Source organism: Mobula birostris, chromosome 31 (genome assembly GCF_030028105.1).
Source record: "Mobula birostris isolate sMobBir1 chromosome 31, sMobBir1.hap1, whole genome shotgun sequence".
NCBI lineage: Eukaryota > Metazoa > Chordata > Chondrichthyes > Myliobatiformes > Myliobatidae > Mobula > Mobula birostris.
Window position 1 is genome coordinate 30,251,076 of NC_092400.1, and position 25,569 is coordinate 30,276,644.

The 25,569-nt window shown below is 39.3% G+C and overlaps 1 protein-coding gene across 1 annotated transcript; it reads right to left on the reverse strand.

Annotated features, from left to right (window-relative positions):
* Window positions 1-1,292: 1,292 nt before the first annotated feature.
* pxmp2 (peroxisomal membrane protein 2) lies at window positions 1,293-20,722 on the reverse strand. The gene is made up of 5 exons (XM_072247752.1): window positions 20,560-20,722; window positions 15,648-15,764; window positions 10,469-10,631; window positions 4,231-4,350; window positions 1,293-2,673 (listed from the first exon to the last, which is right to left on the reverse strand). The coding sequence occupies exons 1-5, from the start codon at window positions 20,664-20,666 to the stop codon at window positions 2,605-2,607; spliced, it is 576 nt and encodes a 191-aa protein (XP_072103853.1). The 5' UTR covers window positions 20,667-20,722; the 3' UTR covers window positions 1,293-2,604.
* Window positions 20,723-25,569: the final 4,847 nt, after the last annotated feature.

Here is a 25,569-nt window from a genome sequence, read left to right on the forward strand (position 1 = left end):
GTGGGTTTTGGAGGATCAATCAGGCGGATCGATCCATCGCTCCTGCAGTGAAAAGAGGAAAAGGGTTGACTGGTGGGGAGTTGTCCATGTGTCCACCCTCGCCTGGGGGATAGCTCTACCACAGAAAACCAGTCCCCTTTGTTAAAGTCACAGTCGGTGACTTTTAAAGGAGTTCGAAGGACGAGAAGATCAACGGCATCTGCACACTTGAAGACTCAAGCCTCTCCCTCTCTCTCTCTCTCCATCACTAATCAACTAAATACCACGAAATGAATTGAACTTTACTCATCATCGTAAGACTGTATCTTCTTACCCCTAGACTTAAAGAAGCTTGGTTTTACATACATATATTTCCACACTTACTGATTTACTTACTCATGTATATAATCATTGCTAACCTGTTTGATTTATCTACATTTATATTACTGTATTGCGTAGTTACCAATAAATATTAGTAGTTTATAGCAATACTGGACTCCAAAGTGTTTTCTATCTCTGCTGGTGCTTTATTCCCGTCATGGGGTTCGTGACACAAGCAACACACACAAAATGCTGGAGGGACTCAGCAGGCCAGGCAGCATCTATGGAAAAGAGTAAACAGTCGACGTTTCGGGCTGAGACCCTTCACCAGCACTGGAAAGAAAGATGAGAAGTTAGAGCAAGAAGGTGGGGGTGGGGAGGAAGAAGTACAAAGCGGTAGGTGATAGATGATACTGGGAGAGGGGGAAGGGTGAAGTAAAGAGCTGTGAAGCCGACAGGTGAAAGAGAAAAAGGGCTGGAGAAAGGGGAATTTGATAGGAGGGGGCAGATGACCATGGAAGAAAGGAAAGGGTGAGGAGCACCGGAGGGAGGTGATGGGCAGGTAAGAAGATGAGGTGAGAAAGGGAAACGGGAATGCGAATGGTGAAGGGGGGGCAACTACCAGAAGTTCAAGGAAACGATGTTCATGCCATCAGGTTGGAGGCTACCCATATGGAATAGAAGTGTTGCTCCTCCAAAGTAAGTTTGGCCTCATCGCAGCAGTAGAGGAGGCCATGGACTGGCATGTCAAAATGGGTATGGGTAGTAGAATTAAAGTAGTTGGCCACCGGGAGATCCCACTTATTCTGGTGGATGGAGCATAGGTGCATTTTGTATACGTTGGTTTGGATTTCCAGCATCTGTAGAATCTTTTGTGTTTATTCTATGTATAAGTAACCTACCAGTCAAAAATAACCCAGAACACCATAAGAAACGGTAAAACTCTTCTTTTTATCTATCCTTGGATATAAACCATTCAATCTCACTAAGTCTTGCCTTTATCAAAAATTCTTTATTTTTCTCCAGTGATTATCTTCAATTGTATTTTGTGTTACCCGGTGCCACAGAACAACTGAAATTAAATAGCTGGCTGCAGAATATTAATTCTCCTTGATTGGTTTGTTAAAGAAAAGTAATAGGTGATTAAGGAAGTGTATTATTCATAATCTATATTGAAATTTAGATGAAGGGCGTCATATAGTAGAGCGAAGGTTCTGCTCATCAATCCATGTCTATAAGGTAGCTGGCCTCTGAAGAAAGATTGAGCAGAGTGGGCCACAACACTGGAGTTAGAAGAATGAGAGTTTACCCAGTTGTGACATACAGCATCCTGATGGGCTCAAAAGGATCGATCCTGTAAAAAAAGTTTTGTTGATGGTAGAGCCTATAAAGGGTGCTTTTTAGAATAATCAGTGGGCCCCTTAACGATGAAAAAAGAGGGAACCTTTGAAATTCTCCACTCTACTGTCAAGCGACTCGAGTACTAAATGTTGAGTCATTGAGAGTGCTAAAAGCTGAGATTAATTTTTAACTAAGGAATGAAGAGTTAAGAGAACTTAAATTAGCTTTGAGACTACGATCTAATCAGCCAGGATCTTATTCAATGGTGAAGCAGGCTAAGGGGACTGTTCAGCCTAAACCTGCTCTTATTTCTTTATATATTACTGTTCAAAGACAAACTTAATTCATCCATTGTGATCATGGGCAATTAACACAGTATTAATATGTTTATGGCAAGTTAATTTCTCTTAACATATTAGAAAGGTACGTACACTATCATTATATTAATGATCAACTTGTTAGTTTGCTCAAAATCTGCCAACTTTCGAAATAATGGTTCAATTAAATTATTGATATATCCAGAAACAGTAACCAATATTCCCTAGTACATTAAATAAAATTTCTGAGTATAGTATAAATTAGATAGTTATTGCAGATAGAACTCATGACATTCTTGCTTAAGTTTTTTACAATTTTCAATTACAATTTAAATCCTTGATTGAATGCTACCAATATTATAAAATCAAATGTACTTAAAAATCTAACATAGAAAATAGTTTGCAGAATTAGTTGATGTTCAGCAATTAAAAATACAGTTAAGTATTCTGCAAATGTCACAGCTAGGTTACACTAAAACACTTTTCTCCAAGTTAAAGAGTTATCTGTCCATTACATATTTGGGAAAATATGAAAAATTATATTAGGATTTGGCCATGTCCATTCATTGCCGTCTTCTTTCAAGGTTATTCTCGAAGAAAAAGGAATTATTCCAGGCTGCTAGTGATTAATACTAATGATGAAGCATCATCTTCTGATTGAAGCTAGGTATGCATACCAGAACAGGGCTACCAAATTTGCAAACAGCACCCGGAACTGCAAAACAAACAGCAAAGAAAAACAGCAATTAACATACAAAGATTTCATTTCAATTGTTGTGGCATTCATAATAATTAAACTAAAAGCAACTTAATATCATGGAAAGTGAAATGCACAATACTGGTTTTAATATTGCTTAAGAAGACTAAACCACAATTGCGATTTCTTTAAAAATTATGTCCCAATCACCATTTTTTTGGAGTCTCTATGGTAGATTTACATTATGCATTATAGAAAAATAAAGGAATTTAAAGGTCATAATTGATCAGTCATGAATGGGAATAAACATTGTTGTGAGAGTAACATACACAAAATGCTGGAGGAACGGAGCAGGCCAGGCAGCATCTGTGGAGAAGAGTATAGTCGACGTATCAGGCCGAGATCCGTCAGCAGTTCTGCCTGGCCTGCTGGGTTCCTTCTGCACTTTATGTGTGTTGCTTGGATTTCCAGCATCTGCAGGTTTTGTCTTGTTTGTGATAGTTAAGAGAGCATTTGGGAAGAAAATATTTTAAGTTGTGCCACCTTGAATATATCAAACAGCAACACTGCATGCTTTTTAACATACTTCCAATTGTGACCTCAAACAGTAAATGAGATCAATGATGAGAGAATTTGATTTTACCCAGCTGGATCAGCTTTGGTCAGAGACAGAGACAAATGTATCAAGTTCTTAGACAAAAATAATAAAATAAGGTTTGTGTTTTCCCTGAGCAATCTCCACAGCTACGCAATCCTTTCGCAGTAAATGGATCAAAAATTATAGCATCATCCTTATGAATCACCACTGTGCCCACTAGTGCAATCAAAACTTTCTTGCAACATAGTGACCAGAATTGTGGACTCATGTTGTGACTTACCTTATTTTATATGCAAGCATAACTTCCCTTTATCTCCATTCTTTGGCAAATAAAGGAAACATAGAATTCCACACATCTTTTTAATTATTTTATTGTTTTTTCCGATCTATGAATATTTGTGGATATGAACTCCATTGACCCTCTATTCCTTCAAAACTCTCACTATCCTCATACTTTTTGTGTGTTCTCTTGTCTTGTTACACCTTCCCATACCTCTGAAGATTAAATCTGATTTGCCACTTTTCTGCCTCACTGATTTAATATCTCCCGGTAAACTGAAGTCGTCCTTGTTACTGCCAATCACATGGCCAGTTTTTGAAACATCAACAAGCATCTTTACTGAAGCTTCTTTAGTTATTATTAACATATACTATAGACACCAAAAGACAAAATACCAAGTCCTTTGAAACCCAACTGCAAACACAGAGGCAGGAGTGGGAGAAAACAGTTTCATCTTTTTTTGCAGCTCCATCAGAATTGTACCACTGAGTAATCCAAAATATGCAAGAAACTGACTAAAGGGTTTTAAGATAAACATGTTGAATATGAAACTGCTAGCACATTACCTTTCTAAACAGCAACATGGCTGATTAATTATATAGGTGCATCTTGAAAATGGCTACTTTAACACGTTGACGGTGCTGAACCATCTAGGCAAATCATCCAGAAACAATACCAGTCAGTAACTGTACTTTACCTGAACAGGCACATAATTAATGTTAATGTACTGAAAGATGGTCCAAACTTTCCAATTCATTTTCAGTGCTATCCAGTATCCAGTCTTCATCTTGTCCTTTAACGCCTTCAAGTTCTTTCCCTATTGCAGACATAATATTTTTGATCACTTTAGTAACATATTCTGCTCCTTTATAGACAATTGATATTAAAAAACAACTTAAAACACTCTATAAAATCTGTGACTTTTACTAGAGGGTAGGCAAGGTAACATTGTTCCAAAGACAGGAAAAAATTCTGATTAGGAGAGAATATTGGGCAGATCACCTGCAAAACTCCTTGTTTTTCCTCAAGTAGTTCCATGGTTTCCTACCTGAAGTCACTGAAACAGGCAGACAAAGCCTTGATTTAAGTTCTCATTTGGATGCTGCTAGCAAAGTGGCAGTGCCAACCTTTACTGCACTGATACACATGGATATTCATCCATAACTGAAAGAGAAATGCTGCCAGTTGCATGATGTAAAACACCAAAGCTAATTAAACCTGGTTTACTTCTGTTCAAGGCTCTTCATACAGCAGAGAGATTAGATTACACTCATTTATGTTAGGCTCAGTAAGCACCTGAAATGCCAAATTACCAAAAATAAATGGTGACTGGGGCATCATTTTTAAAGGAATCATTATGTGGCTTAGTCCTCTTAAGGGATATTAAAACCAGAATTCTGAATGATACTTGCTAAGTAGGCAGGTATGTTGTTAAAGGGTTAGCAGCACATGAATGTGCTGGGGGATAACTAATGAGAATGGCTGAACTGATTGTGCCTGGGGCCATGCGTGTTACACAGCCCATGCAATATGGCTGCCATTTGTTCACAGTCCAGGGATTCGTGAACTGCGAACTGCTGCTGGCAGCCAAGCAGTTAAATGTTTCAACATATAACAAAAACCCTGGAGGACAGTTTGATTCACACAGATTTCCCTGCTTTCAACATGATTCTTTTCCTGCTAAATGGTGAGTTAATAATGAAGAATGTAATAAAGGCATCCATTAGTCTTGCGAGACCATGGATCTGTGCCTGGAAAGTCTTCACTCTCCAGGGCGCAGGCCTGGACAAGGTTGTATGGAAGACTGGCAGTTGCCCATGCTGCAAGTCTCCCCTCTCCACGACACCGATGTTGTCCAAGGGACGGGCATTAGGACCCATACAGCTTGGCACCAGTGTCGTCACAGAGCAATGTGTGACTAAGCGCCTTGCTCAAGGACACAACACATTGCCTCGGCTGGGGCTCGAACTCACGACCTTCAGTTCACTAGTTGAATGCCTTAACCACTTGGCCACATGCCCACATGAAGAATGTAAATCACAATCTTTTGATCAAAGATGTATCGTTAGGCCATTAATAGGCATCACAAATCTTGATGATGTCATCATTTACATAAAAAGTGGCATGGAAATGACTGGAGCTACCTGGATCAACTTAGCATCGGAAAGATTCCAACTAGAAATGGGTGCAAACTTCCAAAGCATGCCAAAAAAAATCACATCTTTTGCTATACGAGCTTTAAAAATGCATCTCTTTTCTAATCCATTTATAAACAAAAGAACCTAAGGTTGTCCCCAATCACATAATTCTCCTAACCCTTGAATGATAAAGCCAAGCAATTGCAGTGGCTGGAGGATAATATTAAATATACATCATTCCTTAGCTGAATTATTTTTGACAGTACTCCTAAATTTGTCTGTGCAGCAAATCTAACATAGAATCGTTCTCAGTCTCAAAACCAAGTGCACTATATTTACCTATTCAACTATGATAAACAATGAGCCACATGAAGTTTCTATCATTTAAGCTAGTCATTGAATTTTGTTTAATGAAACAAGCTGTTGCATTGAAATACTGTTTTTAGACAAAAAAACAAAAAAAAACTTATTCTGGTGACAGAACATGTTTAATCATTAAACTGCTTGCATTGTGCTTATAATGGTTTAGTTCACAGGCGTGTTTAGTCTATTATGCTTAAATTCAGGGAATTATTATTTAAGTTCATTAACTGTGTCAGATATTCAGACTTCCTTTGTTTTTCAGATTCCAAAGCAATTGAAAATCTCTTTTTTTTAGATAATATAAATCTGTGGAATTCTCTATAATATACATTTGTTCTGCAATTTGATATTACCAAAAGGAAAATCAGCTAAGGCTCGTAATTTCTCAAATCAGAGGAAAAAATGTAAACTAAATATTGTATTATTATTAAATATGATGGATTAACTTTCTACTAGTTCACCATGTACTTCTAATACAGCTGATTTGAAGCTTATAGCCCAAATTATAAGGTTTCACTTAAAATCCTTCCAATCATGGTCTGTTGAAAGAATAATTCAATGTGCTCTTTGCTGAACACTCATCCACATGAACTAATAGGCAGTAACTCAGCTCATCAAGCTTGCTCCACCATTTACAAAGATTATGACTGACCTGTCACCTCAACTCTACATTTCCATTTATCTGCCATTGGTTTTCACCCTCTTCTTTGTCAAGAAACTATCTACCTCTGCCTTAAACCTATCCAAAGTTTCACTTCCACTGTCCTAAGGAAGTGAGTTCCTAAGACCCATTAATATTGAAGAGAAAAGAGGTTTCAAATACTTCCATGCAAAGAAACATGCTCTGCAAGCTCACCAGGTAAGACCCCTCAGGATCTTGTGTTTAAATAAAATCACCTCTCTCCCTTCTAACTTCTTTGAGGTTCGCAACTGATCGGCCCAGTATTTCCAAAGACAACTCACCCATTCCAGCTATTAGTCTAATAAGCAAATATTATTTGAACTGTTCCAACATTTTAACAATCTTCTTTAAATAGGAGAGTACAGGTGCACATTCCTTTATCCGAAATTCTGAAATCCAAAAAGCTCCTAAAATGAAGCTTTTTTTCCCAACAGCTGACGTCACCCAGGTGTGACGTGGCAGCACTAGCAGAGGCCGCCAGATGTCAGTTGTGGCTCAGCGCTCGTACTGGTTACACGTGTATTTGCTGTGCACTGATATTTTGTGTTCACTGTTGACTTTGTGTTTAATTTCACTGTGAAAATGTCAAAAAGAGCTGCAGATACCCCTATGGGTAACAATGAGAAAAAGAGAAGGAAGCATCTATCATTATCAATAACGCAGAAAGCGGAGTTATTGCAGAAGCTTGATCGTGATGTGTTTGTGCGGCGTCTTACTGAAGAAAATAGTGTTGGAACTACCACTGTATATGATTTAAATAAACAGAAAGACAAGTTACTGAAGTTTTACAGTGACAGTGACATTCTACATTTATTCCATTAAGTCATTTACCATGTGTTTGATTTGGTTTGTTTGAAGCTGCATATTTTTATGTTTTATTGAATGTTTTTGTTGGAAATAATTTTTTTTTCTTGTCATTATTCCCTAAACAGTACAGTATAACAACTATTTACATTGCATTTACATTGTATTAGGCATTATAAGTAATCTAAAGATGACTTAAAGTATACGGGAGAATTGGCATAGGTTTGGTGCGCCACCGGGTCCTAAAGTCCACCGCACTGAGACAGGTTAAATAAGGGACTTGGGTATACGTGTTTTTTGGTATCGGAGGGGGGTGGGGGGGTCTCAAATCCAAAAAATTCTGAATTCCAAAATGCAACTGGTCCCAAGGATTTCAGATAAAGGATTGTGGACCTGTAATACTGTACACAGTACAAAGACATGGTCTCACTAATGTTCTTTATAATCAAAGCATTACCTCCCTAATTTTGTACTCAATTCTCATTGCAATGAAAAATAGTATTTTATTGGCTTCCCAATTACCTGCTATAGCTACATACTAGCTAGCCCAGTGCAATTCATCTACTTGGGCACCTCTCAGAACTTTGTAAATTTTCATTTTTAAATCACAAGCTTCTTTTTTTCCCCTCTATTTTACTTTCTTTGCCGAATCTTTTCTCACACTGTTAACCTATATCCCTTTTGTAGGTTCCTCACATCTTCTGCACAATTTAATTTCCTGTATATCTGTGTCTTCAGCAAATTCAGCAACTAAATCATTCCAGTCTTTATTCAAATCATTAGTACAGCTGCAAAACGTTGATGCCTCAGCCGCAGTATCCATGGCACACATCTTGCCAATGAGAAAAAGACCATTTATACCAACATTCTGTTTGACAAGGTGCCACACATGAGGCTGCTTACCAAGTTAAGAACCCATGGTATTACAGGAAAGTTACTAACATGGTTAAAGCATTGGCTGATTGGCAGGAGGCAGCAAGTGGGAACAAAAGAATCCTTTTCAGGTTGTCTGCCAGTGACTAGTGGTGCTCCACAGGGGGTCAGTGTTGGGACCACTTCTTTTTATGCTGTGTATAAATGATTTAGAATATGGAATAGATGGCTTTGTTGCCAAGTTTGTAGATGATACGAAGATTGGTGGAGGTGCAGGTAGCATTGCGGAAACAGGCAGGATGCAGAAGGACTTCAGACAGGTTAGGAGAATGGGCAAGAAAGTGGCAAATGAAATACGATGTTGGAAAATGCATGGTCAGGCATTTTCTCAGTAGAAATAAATCTGCAGACTATTTTCTAAATGGGGAGAAAATCCAGAAATCTGAGATACAAAGAGACTTGGGAGTCCTTGTGCAGAACACCCTGAAGGTTAGCTTGCAGGCTGAGTTGGTGGTTAAGAAGGCAAATGCCATGTTAGCAATCATTTCAAGAGGTCTAGAACACAAGAGCAAGAATGTGATGCTGAGGCTTTATAAGACTCTGGTGAGGCCTCACCTTGAGTATTGTCAACAGTTTTGGGCCCTTCTTCTAAGAAAAGATGTGCTGGCATTGGACAGGGTCCAGAGGTTCACAGGGATGATTCCAGGAGTGAAATGGTTATCATACAAGGAACATTTCATGGCTCTGGGTCTGTGCTCACTGGAATTCAGAAGGATGAGGGGGACCTAATTGAAACCCTTTGAATGCTGAAAAGCCTAGACAGTGTAGATGTGGAAAAGATGTTTCCCATGGTGGGAGAGTCTAGGACAAGAGGGCACAGCCTCAGGATAGAGGGGCGCCCTATCAAAACAGAGATGCGGAGAAATTTCTTTAGCCAGAGGATGGTGAATTTGTGGAATTTGTTGCCACATGCAGCAGTGGAGGCCAGGTTGTTGGGTATATTTAAGGCAGAGATTGATAAGTTCTTGATTGGACATGGCATCAAAGATTACAGAGAGCAGGCCAGGAACTGGGGTTGAGGAGAAAAAAAAGGATCAGCTATGATTGAATGGCGGAGCAAGCTCGATGGGCCAGATGGCCTAATTCTGTTTCTATGTCTTATGATCTTACTGACAGCCACTATACACACCAATATTTTATGTCCTATACCAATAACTTTTATTTCTGAGATAACCTTTGATGTGGCATCTGTCAAATGCCTTTTTGGAAACCCAAGTATATATGCCCACTGGTTTTCCTTAATCCACAGTATATACTCTTCTTCAAAGAACTGCAGTAATTTGACAATTAGATACTGTGCAATGAAGCTGTAAACATCATTTAATAATAACAAGCTGTAATTGCAAAAGAAGAAATCTACAGCAATGGGTGAAAGCTAGTTTTCTTGTTCAATTTATGAATGGTTTCACACACTGAATATTTTACGTGAAAAAGTTTTGGGAGGATAGGAAATATATAAGAAAATGTATATTAAATATTGTTCTAATAGGGGAACAGATTTATTCATTAAAGCATGTAGGTTACTCTTCATAATAAGTCAATAAAAATAATTTATCATCCAGAATGGCCAAATATGGATTTACATTGAGTTGTCATATCAGAACTACTATTCTGGATGGCAAATGTTAAATATTTGCTTAACATTAATTGGGTATTGTTTGGTATTGACCTCTGTTAATGACATAGGAAATACATAATAAAAACAGTTCATGTATCCTCCGGGAGGATTGTAACTACAAGAACAAAGTGAAGTTGTTAGGGTGATGAATGCATTGGTCAGTGTTATCGATTAGTGTTAAATTTAGGATTTACCATTTTGGTTTTCACTGGATAAAAATAGAACTGTGCTAGTTCTCCTCAAAGCCCAAAGTCTGAGTAGACATGACTCTTATAAAAGAGCCTACAACTTCAACATCTCAAATTTTATAACTCCACACCATGCCACAGATTTTGCAAGTTAACTATCCCTTGCCAATAATATCAGTTTTGGCATCATAACAAACACTGGGACCCACCTCAAGAAGAGAAATCACCACAAAAAAAAGAGCAAGGAATGCTGGGGCAAACATCAGTCGGTCCAGCAGAAGTTTTTTTATTTGGGAGTAAGCAACATTGGATGGAAACAGTTTATCGAGATACTGATAGAAGTAATGACTTAGAGGACCCGTGAAAACCAATCTGAAATAGAAAACAAAAGGGACAAACAGTTTTTCTTAATGAAGTAAAGTAACTGGATATATTTATATACGTAAACACGAGGAATCCTGCTCTGCTCTCAAACGCATCTCCTCCATTTCACGCACATCTGCTCTCACTCCATCCTCCCGTCACCCCACTAGGAATAGGGTTCCCCTGGTCCTCACCTACCATCCCACCAGCCTCCGGGTCCAAATGTTAGTCATAGTCATACTTTATTGATCCTGGGGAAAATTGGTTTTTGTTACAGTGGCACCATAAATAATTAAATAGTAATAAAACCATAAATAGTTAAATGGTAAAATGTAAATTATGCCAGGAAATCATGAAATAAGTCCAGGGCCAGCCTATTGGCTCAGGGTGTCTGACCCTCCAAGGGAGAAGTTGTAAAGTTTGATGGCCACAGGCAGGAATGACTTCCTGTGATGCTCTGTGTTACATGGAATGAGTCTCTGGCTGAATGTACTCCTGTGCCCACCCAGTACATTATGTAGTGGATGGGAGACATTGTCCAAGATGGCATGCAACTTGGACAGCATCCTCTTTTCAGACACCACCGTCAGAGAGTCCAGTTCCATCCCCACAACATCACTGGCCTTACAAATGAGTTTGTTGATTCTGTTGGTGTCTGCTACCCTCAGCCTGCTGCCCCAGCACACATGATCGCACTGGCCACCACAGACCCATAGAACATCCTCAGCATCGTCCGGCAGATGTTAAAGGACCACAGTCTCCTCAGGAAATAGAGACGGCTCTGACCCTTCTTGTAGACAACCTCAGTGTTCTTTGACCAGTCCAGTTTATTGTCAATTCGTACCCCCACGTATTTGTAATCCTCCACCATGTCCACACTGACCCCCCTGGATGGAAACAGGGGTCACCGGTACCTTAGCTCTCCTCAGGTCTACCACCAGCTCCTTAATCTTTTTCACATTAAGCTGCAGATAATTCTGCTCACACCATGTGACAAAGTTTCCTACCGTAGCCCTGTACTCAGCCTCATTTCCCTTGCTGATGCATCCAACTATGGCAGAGTCATCAGAAAACTTCTGAAGATGATAAGATTCTGTGGAGTAGTTGAAGTCCGAGGTGTAAATGGTGAAGAGAAAGGGTGACAAGACAGTCCCCTGTGGAGCCCCAGTGCTGCTAATCACTCTATCAACATATTATTCTCCGTAACTTCCGCCACCTCCAACGGGATCCCACCACTAAGCACATCTAATCCCTCCCCCCCCCCCCCCGCATTCTGCAGGGATCGCTCCCTACGCAACTCCCTTGTCCATTCGTTCCCCCCCATCCCTCCCCACTGATCTCCCTCCTGGCACTTATCCGTGTAAGCGGAACAAGTGCTACACATGCCCTTACACTTCCTCCCTTACCACCATTCAGGGCCCCAGACAGTCCTTCCAGGTGAGGCGACACTTCAACTGTGAGTCAGCTGGGGTGATATACTGCGTCCGGTGCTCCCGATGTGGCCTTCTATATATTGGCAAGACCCGACGCAGTCTGGGAGATCATTTTGCTCAACACCTACACTCTGTCCGCCAGAGAAAGCAGGATCTCCCAGTGGCCACACATTTTAATTCCACATCCCATTCCCATTCTGATATGTCTATCCACGACCTCCTCTACTGTTAAGATGAAGCCACACTCAGGTTGGAGGAACAACACGTTATATTCCGTCTGGGTAGCCTCCAACCTGATGGCATGAACATTGACTTCTCTAACTTCTGCTAATGCCCCACCTCCCCCTCGTACCCCATCCGTTATTTATTTATATACACACATTCTTTCTCTCCCTCTCTCCTTTTCCTCCCTCTGTCCCTCTGACTATACTCCTTGCCCATCCTCTGGGTTCCACCCCCCTTTTCCTTCTCCTTGGGCCTCCTGTCCCATGATCCTCTCATATCCCTTTTGCCAATCACCTGTCCAGCTCTTGGCTCCATCCCTCCCCCTCCTGTCTTCTCCTATCATTTTGGATCTCCCCCTCCCCCTCCCACTTTCAAATCTCTTACTAACTCTTCCTTCAGTTAGTCCTGACGAAGGGTCTCGGCCCGAAACATCGACTGTACCTCTTCCTAGAGATGCTGCCTGGCCTGCTGTGTTCACCAGCAACTTTGATGTGTGTTGGATATATTTATATTCTTTCTTATTAGACTTTATCAAGAAATTTAAAGAAAAATTAATTGCAGGAATTAAATTGGTTTGGCAGGGAGACACAGAGCAATAATTGATAGTTTAAGTACCTCAGGAGCAAATAACTGAATAAATTACCAAATAACACAGTTATTGTACATAGAACAGTCCAGCTCAGGAACAGCCTCTTCAGGCTAAATGTTGTGCTGAACCAATTAAATTAGCAATCAAATAGTTAATTAATCTCTTCTGCCTAAACAATGCCCATGTCCTTCCATTTTCCTCATATTCGTGTGCCTATCTCTTAAAATTTCCCCAACCCCACTCTGACCTTTTACTTCTCACCTGCCTATTATTTCCCCAGGGTCCCCTACTCTTTCCCTTTCTCCATTGTCCACTCTCATCTCTTATCAGGTTCCTTCTTCTCCAATCCTTCACCTTTCCCACCCACCTGGCTTCACCTATTACCTTCTTGCTAGCCTCTTCCCCTCTCCTCCATGCCCCCCACCTTTTAATTCTGGCATCTGCCCCGCTTCCCTCCCAGCCCTTGGATCCAAAACGTCGGCTGTTTATTCTTTTCCATAGATGCTGCCTGACCTGCTGAGTTCCTTCAGCATTTTGTATGTGTTGCTTTGGATTTCCAACATCTGCAGATCTTCTTGTGTTTGTGGTTTTCTTTAAAGTCGTGAATGTTTCTGCCTCTACCACCATGCCAGGCAGTGCATTCCAAGTTCTCACTACACTGTGTAAAAAAACTTGCCTCTCAAATCTCCTTTCCATCCAATTGTGGGGGGACCAGAACTGTATGCAATACTCCCGAGTTGGCCGAACTAGAGTTTTGTAAAGCAGCAACATAACATCCTGACTTTTGAATGCAATGCCTCAATTAATAAAGTCAAGCATGCCATAAGCCTTCTTAACCACCCTATCAACCTGTGTAGCCACTTTCAGAGAGCTATGAACTTAATATGACAAGACAATACTTCTGCTCGCTGACAGGATACTGATTGGAAATCTTTGAATTTGTTGGGTCCCTTCATTTTCAACACTATGAAGCAACTCCTATGTCAAGTTTGAACTTGCTCCTTGAGTGATCTGAAATCTTTTGGCAGTATTGTAGCACTTCAGCCTTTAGCTGGAAAGGAATTAAGTATGTAAATCCTAATCGGAGCAGGAATCCAGATTTATTTTTTAAGATTTTGTTGGCTGAAATAAAGGGATGTTGGTACATTCTGAGGGAATATGGATCATCAGGTGCATATTCCAACTTAGGAAAGTGGCTTGAGGTTCAAATACCATTCCAGCAACCACTGCAAGGTTGCTCAATAAAGGAGATTCAATTGTATAAAGTACTTTAAACTTGGGAGATAGAAACGTTCATATTAAATACCATTTCTTTCACCCTGCTCTCCCTTTCTTGGGAAATCTTCTATTTCCCTGAAATATTTACATCGTAGAGATCATTCTGCACATTAATCTTTTTATGCTCCAAATGAAGATAGGAACTGTAACCAGAAGCAGACTATACTGGCCCTTGGAACCATGTCTGTCTTTTATCTCCAAGCCAAGTTCCTGCACTAACCCAATGTCCTTTGATTCCTTTAACGTATAAAAGTGCATTGATCATCGTCCTGAATATACTCATTACCTGAGACTTCACATGCTTCTTGGGCAGTGAACCAGAAAAACTAACCACAATGAGAAATTTCTTTTAAGCTCTGTTTTGAATGTTGACCCCTTATTTTGAGACTGTGATTCCTGGTTCTAGACCATTGGCCCTGGAAACAATTAATTCTACATTTATATGTCAAGTCCCATTAGAACTTTTTGTTAATGTTTCAGTGAGAACATCTCCCATTTTCCTACACTTAATGGAGTGCAGACTTAGAATTCTTAACCGTTCCTCATAATCTTCCCTCTTTGGGGGAGAGCACAGGGAGGGCAGAGGGAGATAGGTGATAGGTGGAAACATGCAAGGGAGGGCTGATGGAACCATGTATCGGGGGTTGGTACAGGAAAAGTGAATCGGAGAGAGTAAATCCAAGTGGATAAATATGTGGCTGATGAACAGATGGTATCAGGTAAGGAAGGGCAACAAGTTGGTAATGAGAGGGTAGGGATGAAATACGTATGTGAACAAAGATGGGATGAAGTAGGGTAAACGTATTTGTGGGAAAGGAACGCAGGAGTGGGTTATCAGAAATTGGAAAAATTAATGTTCATATCATTAAGTCACTGACTCTCTAAGACAAATACGAGGTACTGTTTTATAATTTGCCCTTGACTTCACCATGCCAGTAAAGAAAACAGAGGACAGACCAGTCGGTGTGGTAATGGGAAGGGGACTTTAAATGATATGCAACTGAAAGCCCAAGATAATATTGCAGAGTGCAGGCACTCAGTTACCTGTTCTGTTCTTGGTCTTGCCAACATAGAAACCACATTGTGTGTACTGAATGCAATAGGCAAGGCTGGAGGGGTATATGCTAATGTCTGCCCCACCTGGAAGGACTGTTCAGGCTTATGGATGTTGGTGAGAGAGGGGGTGAGGGGACAGGTGGTGCACCTTCAATAGTTGCAGGGAAAGTGCCAGGGGGTTGGTAAAATTGGTGGGAAGGGATCTACATCCCACCACTGAGGGTACAATATACTCTGCTAGCTGCAATACGCAAACCAAATGCTTTACTGTTCTGCATGTTTAAAGTACAGCTTATTATTTTGTGTGCTTCAGTGAGGGAGTCAATGTTGACTTGTTGTTTAGCCTTTGAATGTGCAGCAACACAGAAGCATATTAAACATACACATTTTCCTTAAATGTAGAATTGAAAAATCAGGAAAAATAGGACTCCACAACATCCTTACCCAAATATTCCAAATCTGATAGGGCCTCCAAATGTTATATTCTTTGTTATACTTAGATCCTTTCTTCGGTTTTCTATAATTTGAGACAGAACATTTCCAAGCCCTGAGAGAATGCCACTGGAAGGAAGGGTGAAAAAATGAAGACATTTGAGCATATTTAGAAGTTTAATTCCACTTCTCCCAGTGGGGAATGAAGAGGTCTTCTACTGGAAGGCAACAGAAAGATACAAGAGTGATGGCAAGTTCTTAATTCTAATTTTATATTTTCTTACTTTCTTCATGTGAGACACTATCGCTCATTTTACTATTGTAAGGAACATACATAGGTGTTTCAGCTCCTACACCTAATTCCACCGTTCCGCTAGAACATGGCTGATCTGTATCTTAATTACAGTCTTGAATCCTTAACCCATTGATCTCTTTGTCTCACAAAAAACTCAATTTTTATATTTTTAATTAACAATAATTAATTTTAACTGATCATAATTTTGGAGAGTTCCAGATTTTATTATACTTTATGTAGAGAATTGTTTTCTTTCATAGGCTTTCAATGGCTCCAGTCTAATTTTTTTTTGCCCTCTCAGATTCTCGCTCTAGATGTTTTTTTCTCTCTCTACCTACCCTATAAAACTTATTTATTCACTTACAGCATATTTGCATCACTGGTAAGGTGCGCAATTTTAACCCATTCTTCAATCCTGTCAATAATTTAATGTTGGGTCACTTTGCAACCCATGCAAAGGTTTTCCCATCATAAATGATGAAAGAATAGCACTAATATTTCCATATTAGTATAATACACAATATGGAATAATCATATTAAACAGCAAGTCCCAATGAAGGGTTTTGTCCTGAAACAACAACTGTTTATTCCCTTCTATAGATACTGCCAGACCTGCTGAGTTCTTTAGCATTTTGTATGTGTTATGCAGATCACCTTTCTTTATATTTAAAGGAATGCAAAACCTTTGCAAAATGTCCACAGTTTAATGCCATAAACTGCTGAAATGCTGTGACAATCCCTGCTGACCACGTTTAAGAGCCAGCACTTGCTTGCCAAGCAATGCTCAGGACTTTGTAGTTTCTTTTCATATTGTTTTTTTTCTTTTTGGAAAATGGCCACCATTCCAATGGTCTTTTTAAATTACATTTTGTACCTCTCCATTAGCTTTCAGTAATTACTACATTTGGAACCAAAGCTTCTGATTAACCATGATTCTTATCCGCTCACCTTAAAAAAAAGCATAATTAATCTTTCTTGGGTGTATGTTCAATCACACAGTAATCCAACCTCCAACACTTTTGTTCAATGTACTTGATCAGTGTCTTGTACTTATGTAAAAGTATCTAACTTTGACATTCGGAGTAAATGTGTAGTCTTTTCTTGTAATTACATATTCAAAGAGTATATAAATAAAATAAAACAATATCCACACATTGCTCATTATCATATAGCTGCATTTCCATGATTAGAGCCACAAGTCTAACTTTTTATACACAGTTGTAACAACTATCTTCAAGTTTACTCTATTTCTGTAGTGCAACCATTTGATTACATGGTCCATGACTTTTAGTAAATGATTAATTACAGTTAATAACTGTCCATGTATGCTCTAGAGACTTCAAGTTAATAATAAAACATAGCTTTCAGTAAAACTCAAAATGCTTTTTGCTTTAGGATCAAATGCAGTTTCATAACATATATATTTCAGTTAAAAATAATTAATATTTAGATTTTAATATTCTTGTTCATCAACTGCTTGCAAATAAATTTTGGACAAACACCAGAATTCCAAACTTAATAAACTTCACTCTGATAATTTAGTTTAATACTATAAATATAACATAATCAGACGAGCAACCTAACTTACAGCTCTTTTTTAAAAGTTTCATCTATGACATAAAAAAGTGAAGTGGAAAATCTGGATTCAGTATCTGCAATCAAAAACTATGCATTTCAAAAAAATACATATTTTTTGAAAGTACAAGCTGTAATATTGACAATCATGTATTCTCCACAAAACAGTCACCAGTTTCAGTTATTTATCTGGCTTGAACAATAAAATTTGTTTACAGGTTGAGAATCTTCCATTAGTGTGTTTTTAAACCAGTACAACAGAGAAACAAAAAGATTCTCCAATCCTACATTTTGTAACGTAGAAAAAAAGCTAAGTTTTGCTTTCTATTTCTATTCCTTCTATAGTCATATATTCTGCAGACAATATCAGAATCAGAATCGGAATCAGGTTTATTATTACCGGCATGTGATGTGAAATTTGTTAACTTAGCAGCAGCAGCAGTTCAATGCAATACATAATCTGGCAGAGAGAAAAAATAAATAAAACATAATTATAAATAAACAAGTAGATCAATTATGTATATTGAATAGATTATCAAAAAAGTGCAAAAATAGAAATACTGTATATTAAAATAAGTGAGGTAGTGTCCAAAGCTTCAAAGTCCATTTAGAAATTGGATGGCAGAGGGGAAGAAGCTGTTCCTGAATCGCTGAGTGTGTGCCTTCAGGCTTCTGCACCTCCTACCTGATGGTAACAGTGAGAAAAGGGCATGCCCTGGGTGCGGGAGTTCATTAATAATGAACGCCGCCTTTCTGAGACACCACTCCCTAAAGGTGTCCTGGGTACTTTGTAGGCTAGTACCCAAGATGGAGCAGACTAGATTTACAACCTTCTGTAGTTTCTTTCGGTCCTGTGCAGTAGCCCCTCCATACCAGACAGTGATGCAGTCTGTCAGAATGCTCTCCATGGTACAACTATAGGAGTTTTTGAGCGTATTTGTTGACATGCCAAATCGTTCCAAACTCTAATAAAGTATAGCTGCTGTCTTGCCTTCTTTATGACTACATCAATATGTTGGGACCATATTATGGCACTCTTAAAGATATTTTCAAAACTGAAAGCTAAAGTTGATTGCCTGTTTGATTTTGTTTTAAAGCCGCATGCGGAACGTAACCAGGCTGAGTTCTCCTTCCTGAAGCATATCACCGAGAAGAAAAGCACAGATTTACAATATTAAGATAAGCTTTTATTGATTGTTGTCAACTGATATATAGGAATGAGTGGGTAGAAATTCTAAACTTTCTGATGGCACAGAACTTTAAATACTCATAGTCATAGTCATAGTCATACTTTATTGATCCCGGGGGAAATTGATTTTGGTTACAGTTGCACCATAAATAATTAAATAGTAATAAAACCATAAATAGTTAAATAGTAATATGTAAATTATGCCAGGAAATAAGTCCAGGACCAGCCTATTGGCTCAGGGTGTCTGACCCTCCAAGGGAGGAGTTGTAAAGTTTGATGGCCACAGGCAGGAATGACCTCCTATGACGCTCTGTGTTGCATCTCGGTGGAATGAGTCTCTGGCTGAATGTACTCCTGTGCCCAATCAGTCCATTATGTAGTGGATGGGAGACATTGTCCAAGATGGCATGCAACTTAGACAGCATCCTCTTTTCAGACACCACCGTCAGAGAGTCCAGTTCCATCCCCATAACATCACTGGCCTTATGAATGAGTTTGTTGATTCTGTTGGTGTCTGCTACCCTCAGCCTGCTGCCCCAGCACACAACAGCAAACATGATAGCACTGGCCACCACAGACTCGCAGAACATCCTCAGCATCGCCCGGCAGATGTTAAAGGACCTCAGTCACCTCAGGAAATAGAGACGGCTCTGACCCTTCTTGTAGACAGCCTCAGTGTTCTTTGACCACTGAAAGTGTGGTAACTAGTGAGTAGGATAACAATAGACTGTAAGAGAACAAATACAGTCTGGCAGAATGGACAGAAATTTAAAAGAAGCATGCAGTGATGATGCAATAATAACAAAGACACAATGTAGACTGCCTAGCACGGTTCCAAAGCCAAGGGAATTGGTTCTACATATGCATAAATCATTAAAAGAGAAATGAGATGCTCACAAAAACCTCTGGCCTTAATATAAAAAGAAATCTAATTGCAAAAATCAAGGAGGTAAATTATGGTAAACAAGTTTGACAAACTGATTGTGCTATAATTGGAGCACTGCATCCTCCTTTGCCTTGAGGAAGGATGCAAAGACTTCAAGAGTAACAAATAAAACCAATTTAAATGTTTCTGGTACAATGTATTCCAGGTACAAGGTAGACTAAGAAGCTGAAGTTATTCTCTTTGGAGCAAAGTGTGGTCTTAAGAAAGCTGTGCAAGATCATCACTGAATGGAAACCTACATATTATTAACTTCCAGGTCTATGGAGGAAGGATTAAAAGTCTGCTCTATTCAGAGACAGCAGACAATAAACATTTAAAGATTATCCTTTGTACACACACATGGTATTACAACAGCATGGCCAACATTTGGCTTAAATATTACTGGAAGTGTTATCATTTGGTCTTGGATCACCTGGCTCAGCTGGCCTGAAACACAAACTAAAACGTTGAATACTGTGTCATTATTACGGATTTCAAAATGTCAGCTCTTGACTTAGAAGACAGAATAGTGAATAGATCGAGTGCTAAGGAGAGACAAAGAAAACACTGAATACTTAAACCAGAGAAAAGACAAACTGTTTAATCAAACTAAGCATTTTAAAGATATATAGTGCGGTATTTTGCGGTCCAGGCATGTATTTTCCAGTCCTGCCTATTGGTATACAATTCGTGGCCGACTACAAAATAACGAGCAATTCGGCTTCATGGCGAATTTTATTCACAAATATAAATTGCCGCATTCTTGAGCTCTTAAAACACATACTACTGATTATAAAAAGAAGATACTAGTCAGCTTTATGAAGGCGAATATTTTGGGATAAGAAACGAGACCATAAACACTCAGATCCAACTCTCGGATTTTGCATCTCGCATCGCTTCTCCAGGAAGTGCGTACAAGTCCCGGTTGAAACATTCCTACCTGGTAACTGACTTGGTCAATATTGGGTACTTCTTGAGCAGAAATAAGTATTGTTGCAGCAGAAGTCGGTTGAAAGAGCGGTCGGGTGTGGATCGTCCCGACATCATAGCTTAGCTTTAGCGATCTGTCCTCGAACTACTCGCCAGCCGCGACCGGATTGACACATCACTGAACAACTACCGTAAATATTAGCATCGGCGGTTCGGCAGATCTACAAAACGCAGGAGTTCGAAGCAACAGTAGCTCTGTCCGCTTTATGAACTTTCTCTGCTATTCGGTGCGAGTTTGAATATCTCCATATCTAACTGCATTTACACCTAACTGACTGAATATGAGTTTAATAATTTAGCATCATCTGCTTTCTGTGGTAGAAATTCAACAGATTCACCATCAGGTCATGTCAAGTCACTTTTTATTGTCATTTCAACCATAACTGCTGGCACAGAACGTAGTAAAAATGAGACAACGTTTTCCAGGACCATGGTGCTACATGAAACAATACAAAAAAATACACTGAACTACGTAAGAAAAAACACAAAAACTACACTAGACTACAGTCCTATTCAGGACTGCACAAAGGGCACAAAACAGTGCAGGCGCTACAATAAATCACCTTTGCATCAAAAAGTTTTTTCATTTCATCCTTATCCTTGGACTGTGAATCCTGCTGTTGGGATTATCTTTCCTCTAATGAGGCGAGTTTTTTTAAAATAAACACATTATGCGAACTTAATGAACGCAATTATGTTGTCACATCATGACTCTCATCGGCAGTATCACACGTCAACTGCAGGATCCACTGATAAAATGCCACAGATTTTACAGTTCTGATGAAGGGTCTTGACCCGAAACGTCAACTTTTCCGTAGATGCTGCCTGACCTGCTGAGTTCCTCCAGCGTTTTGTGTGTGTCGCTTTGGATTTGCAGTGTCTGCAGATTTTCTCGTGTTTGTGACAAATGTTACATATTTGGGGCGCGTGCATTAAGAGTAAATGGTCATCGTGGAATCTAGTAGGAGACACAGTAAAGAATGTGGATGCTAGAAGTGTGAAAGTCCGGTGGAAGGGACGCGACCTGAAACCTCAACCATCCATTTTCCTCCACAGATGCTGCATGACCAGCTGAATTCCATCAGCATTTTGTGTGTTGACGATGGAATCGACTGTCAGTTTTCACTGAACTATCCTGAGTCCCATACACTCTCACTACCTGTCTTTGCATTGCTGACTTGCCAGGAGCTCATTCTTTGATCTGTGTGCATAAGGAGCCCCCAGTGCATCAGTCATTGCCAGGCTCCATGATGTGATTAATTACTGCTGCAACCTCCTAGTCAGAAATATTGCAAACCAGTTTCTACATGCAGTTAGTGCTGTAATATACCAAAGGCCATTCACTGGTGAGCACTCTTGCACAGCTTACTGTGTTTTCATTGGTCCTCTTTTCAACTTATCCTCGATTTCCTTCAATAGTCGGAGAAGTGGTGTAAGTCTTGTGGAACACTGGACAAAATCATGGATCTTACCTGAAACAACCAGACCTTGGTAAAAGTTTAGGCTCCTGCCTGCACACAGGCCCGAATAAATCATCACCTTTTGGATGAGGGCACAATTTCTTTTTTAACCTTGAAATTATGCAAATATAATCTTTGGAATACATCATCTGGTAATTTAATGTTCTCCTCCTCCTTAGAATATCACCCTGGTAGCATAAGCAACACTTAATTCCTTGTGGTATTTTATGCACAGCCGTTTGGAATATCGCACTGGTTGTACCACATATTCTACTTCAATATTGAGAATGGGCCCTGCCATTATTACTAAACAAGAAATACTGCTTGTATTTGTTTATATTAAGCTGGGCCTAGTCATGAGCGACATGTGCCCTACCAATCTGGCATGAAAATTCTGAAGTGTAGACAAACAGTATTACTCATCCTCACCTGCTTTATTAGGAACATATTGTAATCTCCAGAAAAGCAGTGATTTTGGCCACTCTGGCAACTGCCATGATGTCTATTGTCTGTTCACTTTCTGCTGCTGTGTTCAATTAAACATAACATACAACAAACCACATCATACAATAAATTTGCCCATTAAAATGTGTTACTTTATTAATTGCAATTATTTCGAGCAACTCAAGGACACATTACCTAAAAGAACTTCATTAACTCTTTAGTTATGCAACTCTTAGTTAGCTTCATAACTTCTTAAATTAATTAGTTCTATTCAGAAATTGCTCACTCTAGATGAACCTGGCCAGGTTTCGGAGTTGCATTCTTCTCCAAGTCTAAGACTTGAGGTTTTCATTGGACTCTGGAGTTATTACAGCCGGTCATCTGATGAGGCACCTTTTTATAGATTTCTTTGTAAACTTTCCATGAATTGCTTTGAATTAACAACCAATTGCATGGCTATAAGCCAACTCCTTTTCTATATATGAGCTTGTTTTTCTTGATACTTTCAAATTCCTGCTGATTTTCATAATCACCTTAGCCATTTGGTTCATAATTTAAAGCTTGCAAAATTTACCGGACTGCTCCTCATACACAGTGCTCAAAATTGTGCATGTTTCTCAGTGCCAGGGATACCAGGCAGCAAAGCTGTCTCAGGTGGAAAATTACTACAGTTATGTTCCCACATTGAAACTAATGAACTGTCCAAGTGTCAGTGTGACCCCAGTTTACAACGTCCCTTCAGCTTCATGTGGACCAAGTCCCGTTTGTTGTTCTCAATTCCTCTACTTAACTGTTTCTTTACCCCTCAACTGTCTATACCACTGCAATCTCTCATATCTTTTAGTTCTGCTTTGCTCTTCTTCTAGCAGGAGTACATAGGGCCAGGTAGGGATTTACAATAAACCCACTTCTATATATGTTTTAACTTTATGGTGTTCAGTGACTGAACAAATCCTTATATATGTTTTTATATACAGCCTGCCGCATATGGTTGTGATATAGTGGCCTTCAGCACATTTATCTAGTCTAAGCAGAAGCCTTTAAATCAATCACTTAATTGTACAATATTAACCTATTCAGTTGTAATAATCAATACACTTTAATTAGCTCAGACTTTCAACAGAGCATGTTCTAAATTTAAGAGTGTTTCTCATTAATGGTAAATTAAAGTGTGTAAATGTCACTTTTTATGATGGAATAGTTGTGCCAATATTGGTAATAATATCTTGATTTTTAATCCTCAGCAGCTGTGTACATACATCTATTGATGCTTCTGGACACATCTTCAGTGATGTTCCTGGAATCATCGGGTGTTTCGGGTCTTTCAACATCATACAACCTCCTCCAGGTGATCAGGCCCCAGCTTGTGTCCAGATGGCTAGCTGCTTATGACTCCATGGCTCCCCTCTTTTGAGCCACAGCCATCTTGAGGCCCTCTCTGCCGCATCGGTGGTACTGCACATCATACAACCTCCTCCAGGTGATCAGACCCCAGCTTGTGTCCAGATGGCTAGCTGCTTATGACTCCATGGCTCCCCTCTTTTGAGCCACAGCCATCTTGAGGCCCTCTCTGCCGCATCGGTGGTACTGCGGATGGCTCTCCTCTTCCTCTATCCCTCGATGCCCAAAATGCTGAAGGCTCTAACTAAAGAATGGGCTATGAATCCCCTACAATCAACCTCCACTGGGAGACACCTCGCTCTCCATCCAGCCTGCTGACAGTTGCTGACCAGTCCTGCGTACTTGGACAGTTTCCTTTCAAAGGCCTCTTCCAAGCTATCTTCCCATGGGACTGTCAGCAGCATAAACTTGTTAATATTTGATTTTGTCACTAATAGTGGCACATGTGGTGTTTAAACTGATTTCTTCACATTTCTCATCTATCTCAAAATGTGTGAATTTCCCTTCTGTGGTTCTCTGTTATAAAGATTGTCCCTCTTTTTAAAACTTGCTTTGCCATTATTTTAGTTCACTGCATTCTGTCTGTCTCATCTAAGTTCTTTGCCTGGAAAAAAAATCAATCCTTTTAAAATATGAATTAAAAGGCTTCCATGCCTTGCTTAACATAAAAGATCCCAAAAATATCTGGTCTAGGACTATCTCCTGCTCTGATCAGTAAGGAAGTTAGTCTTTTACTTGTAATCATGTGAATTACATTTAGTCAATAAAGTGGATCTGAATGTAACTTTATGTCTGCATACCTCCAATAACTTTGCATGTTCTTTCACCAGAACCTATCTATCTTTCTTAAAATATTCATAGATTCTTGTTCCACTGCCCTTTGTAAAAAAGATCTTCAAAGGCTTCCAATTTCACTTCATCTCTGGTGTATACCCAGCAATTTCTTAAATGGGTAATCCCTTAGTTTTTAAAAAGTAATCTGGACGTTTGGTTCCAGATTTTCCCACGTGCGAAAGCAACCTATCTAAAGAAATTCCATGAGATTCCTCAAATCAATTAATAATTACCACTGGAACATTTTGACAACTGATGGGGAAAATTACTCAAACCAGAAAAATGTGTGGATTTTGAGAACTGATTTGCTAGGTTAACCTTTCAACTAAGCAAGAAAGTGCTGGAAATGTGAAATTAAAATAGTAAATTTGTATGCTAAATATATTTAATTAATTATTAAATGACAGACAATTATTAAATGATAGCTGGGCGGAGTACTAGCACTTACTTTTGTATATCATGGAAAAGCAAATCAGAAAATAAAGGTGCAATTGCAGGCAATTTACAGCAGAGCAGGCGATATTTGAGGGGAAATCAGGGGGAAAAAGAATCAACATTCTGATTCCATAACCTTTCAGCAAAGCTCAGATTGATATATTACTTTTGACCTGTGGTCCAAACAAAGAAGCTGTTTGTCGATGGACTACGGTATGTAGGTAAACAGAAAACAAATTGCAAGTGTTATAAAGTGATTATAAAATGGCAAATTCTGTAATTACAGAGCAGATTTCCTCATCAACTTCAATCACAAAGGTAATTGAAGCATTGACTCTCTCCAGGTGCTGCTTGACCCACTAAGTTCTGTATCCCCAGCAGTCTGG

Bases quoted from the DNA above. Each gene is read 5' to 3' on its own strand.
- pxmp2 (XM_072247752.1), bottom strand. From the start codon at position 20,666: ATGATGTCGGGACGATCCACACCCGACCGCTCTTTCAACCGACTTCTG. The intron at 4,351-10,468 runs GTGGGTCCCAGT...TGTCTGCAATAG, and splicing joins TGGTGATTTCTCTTCTTGAG to GGAAAGAACTTGAAGGCGTT. The intron at 2,674-4,230 runs GTAAAGTACAGT...TTTGTTTTGCAG, and splicing joins TTAATTATGTGCCTGTTCAG to TTCCGGGTGCTGTTTGCAAA.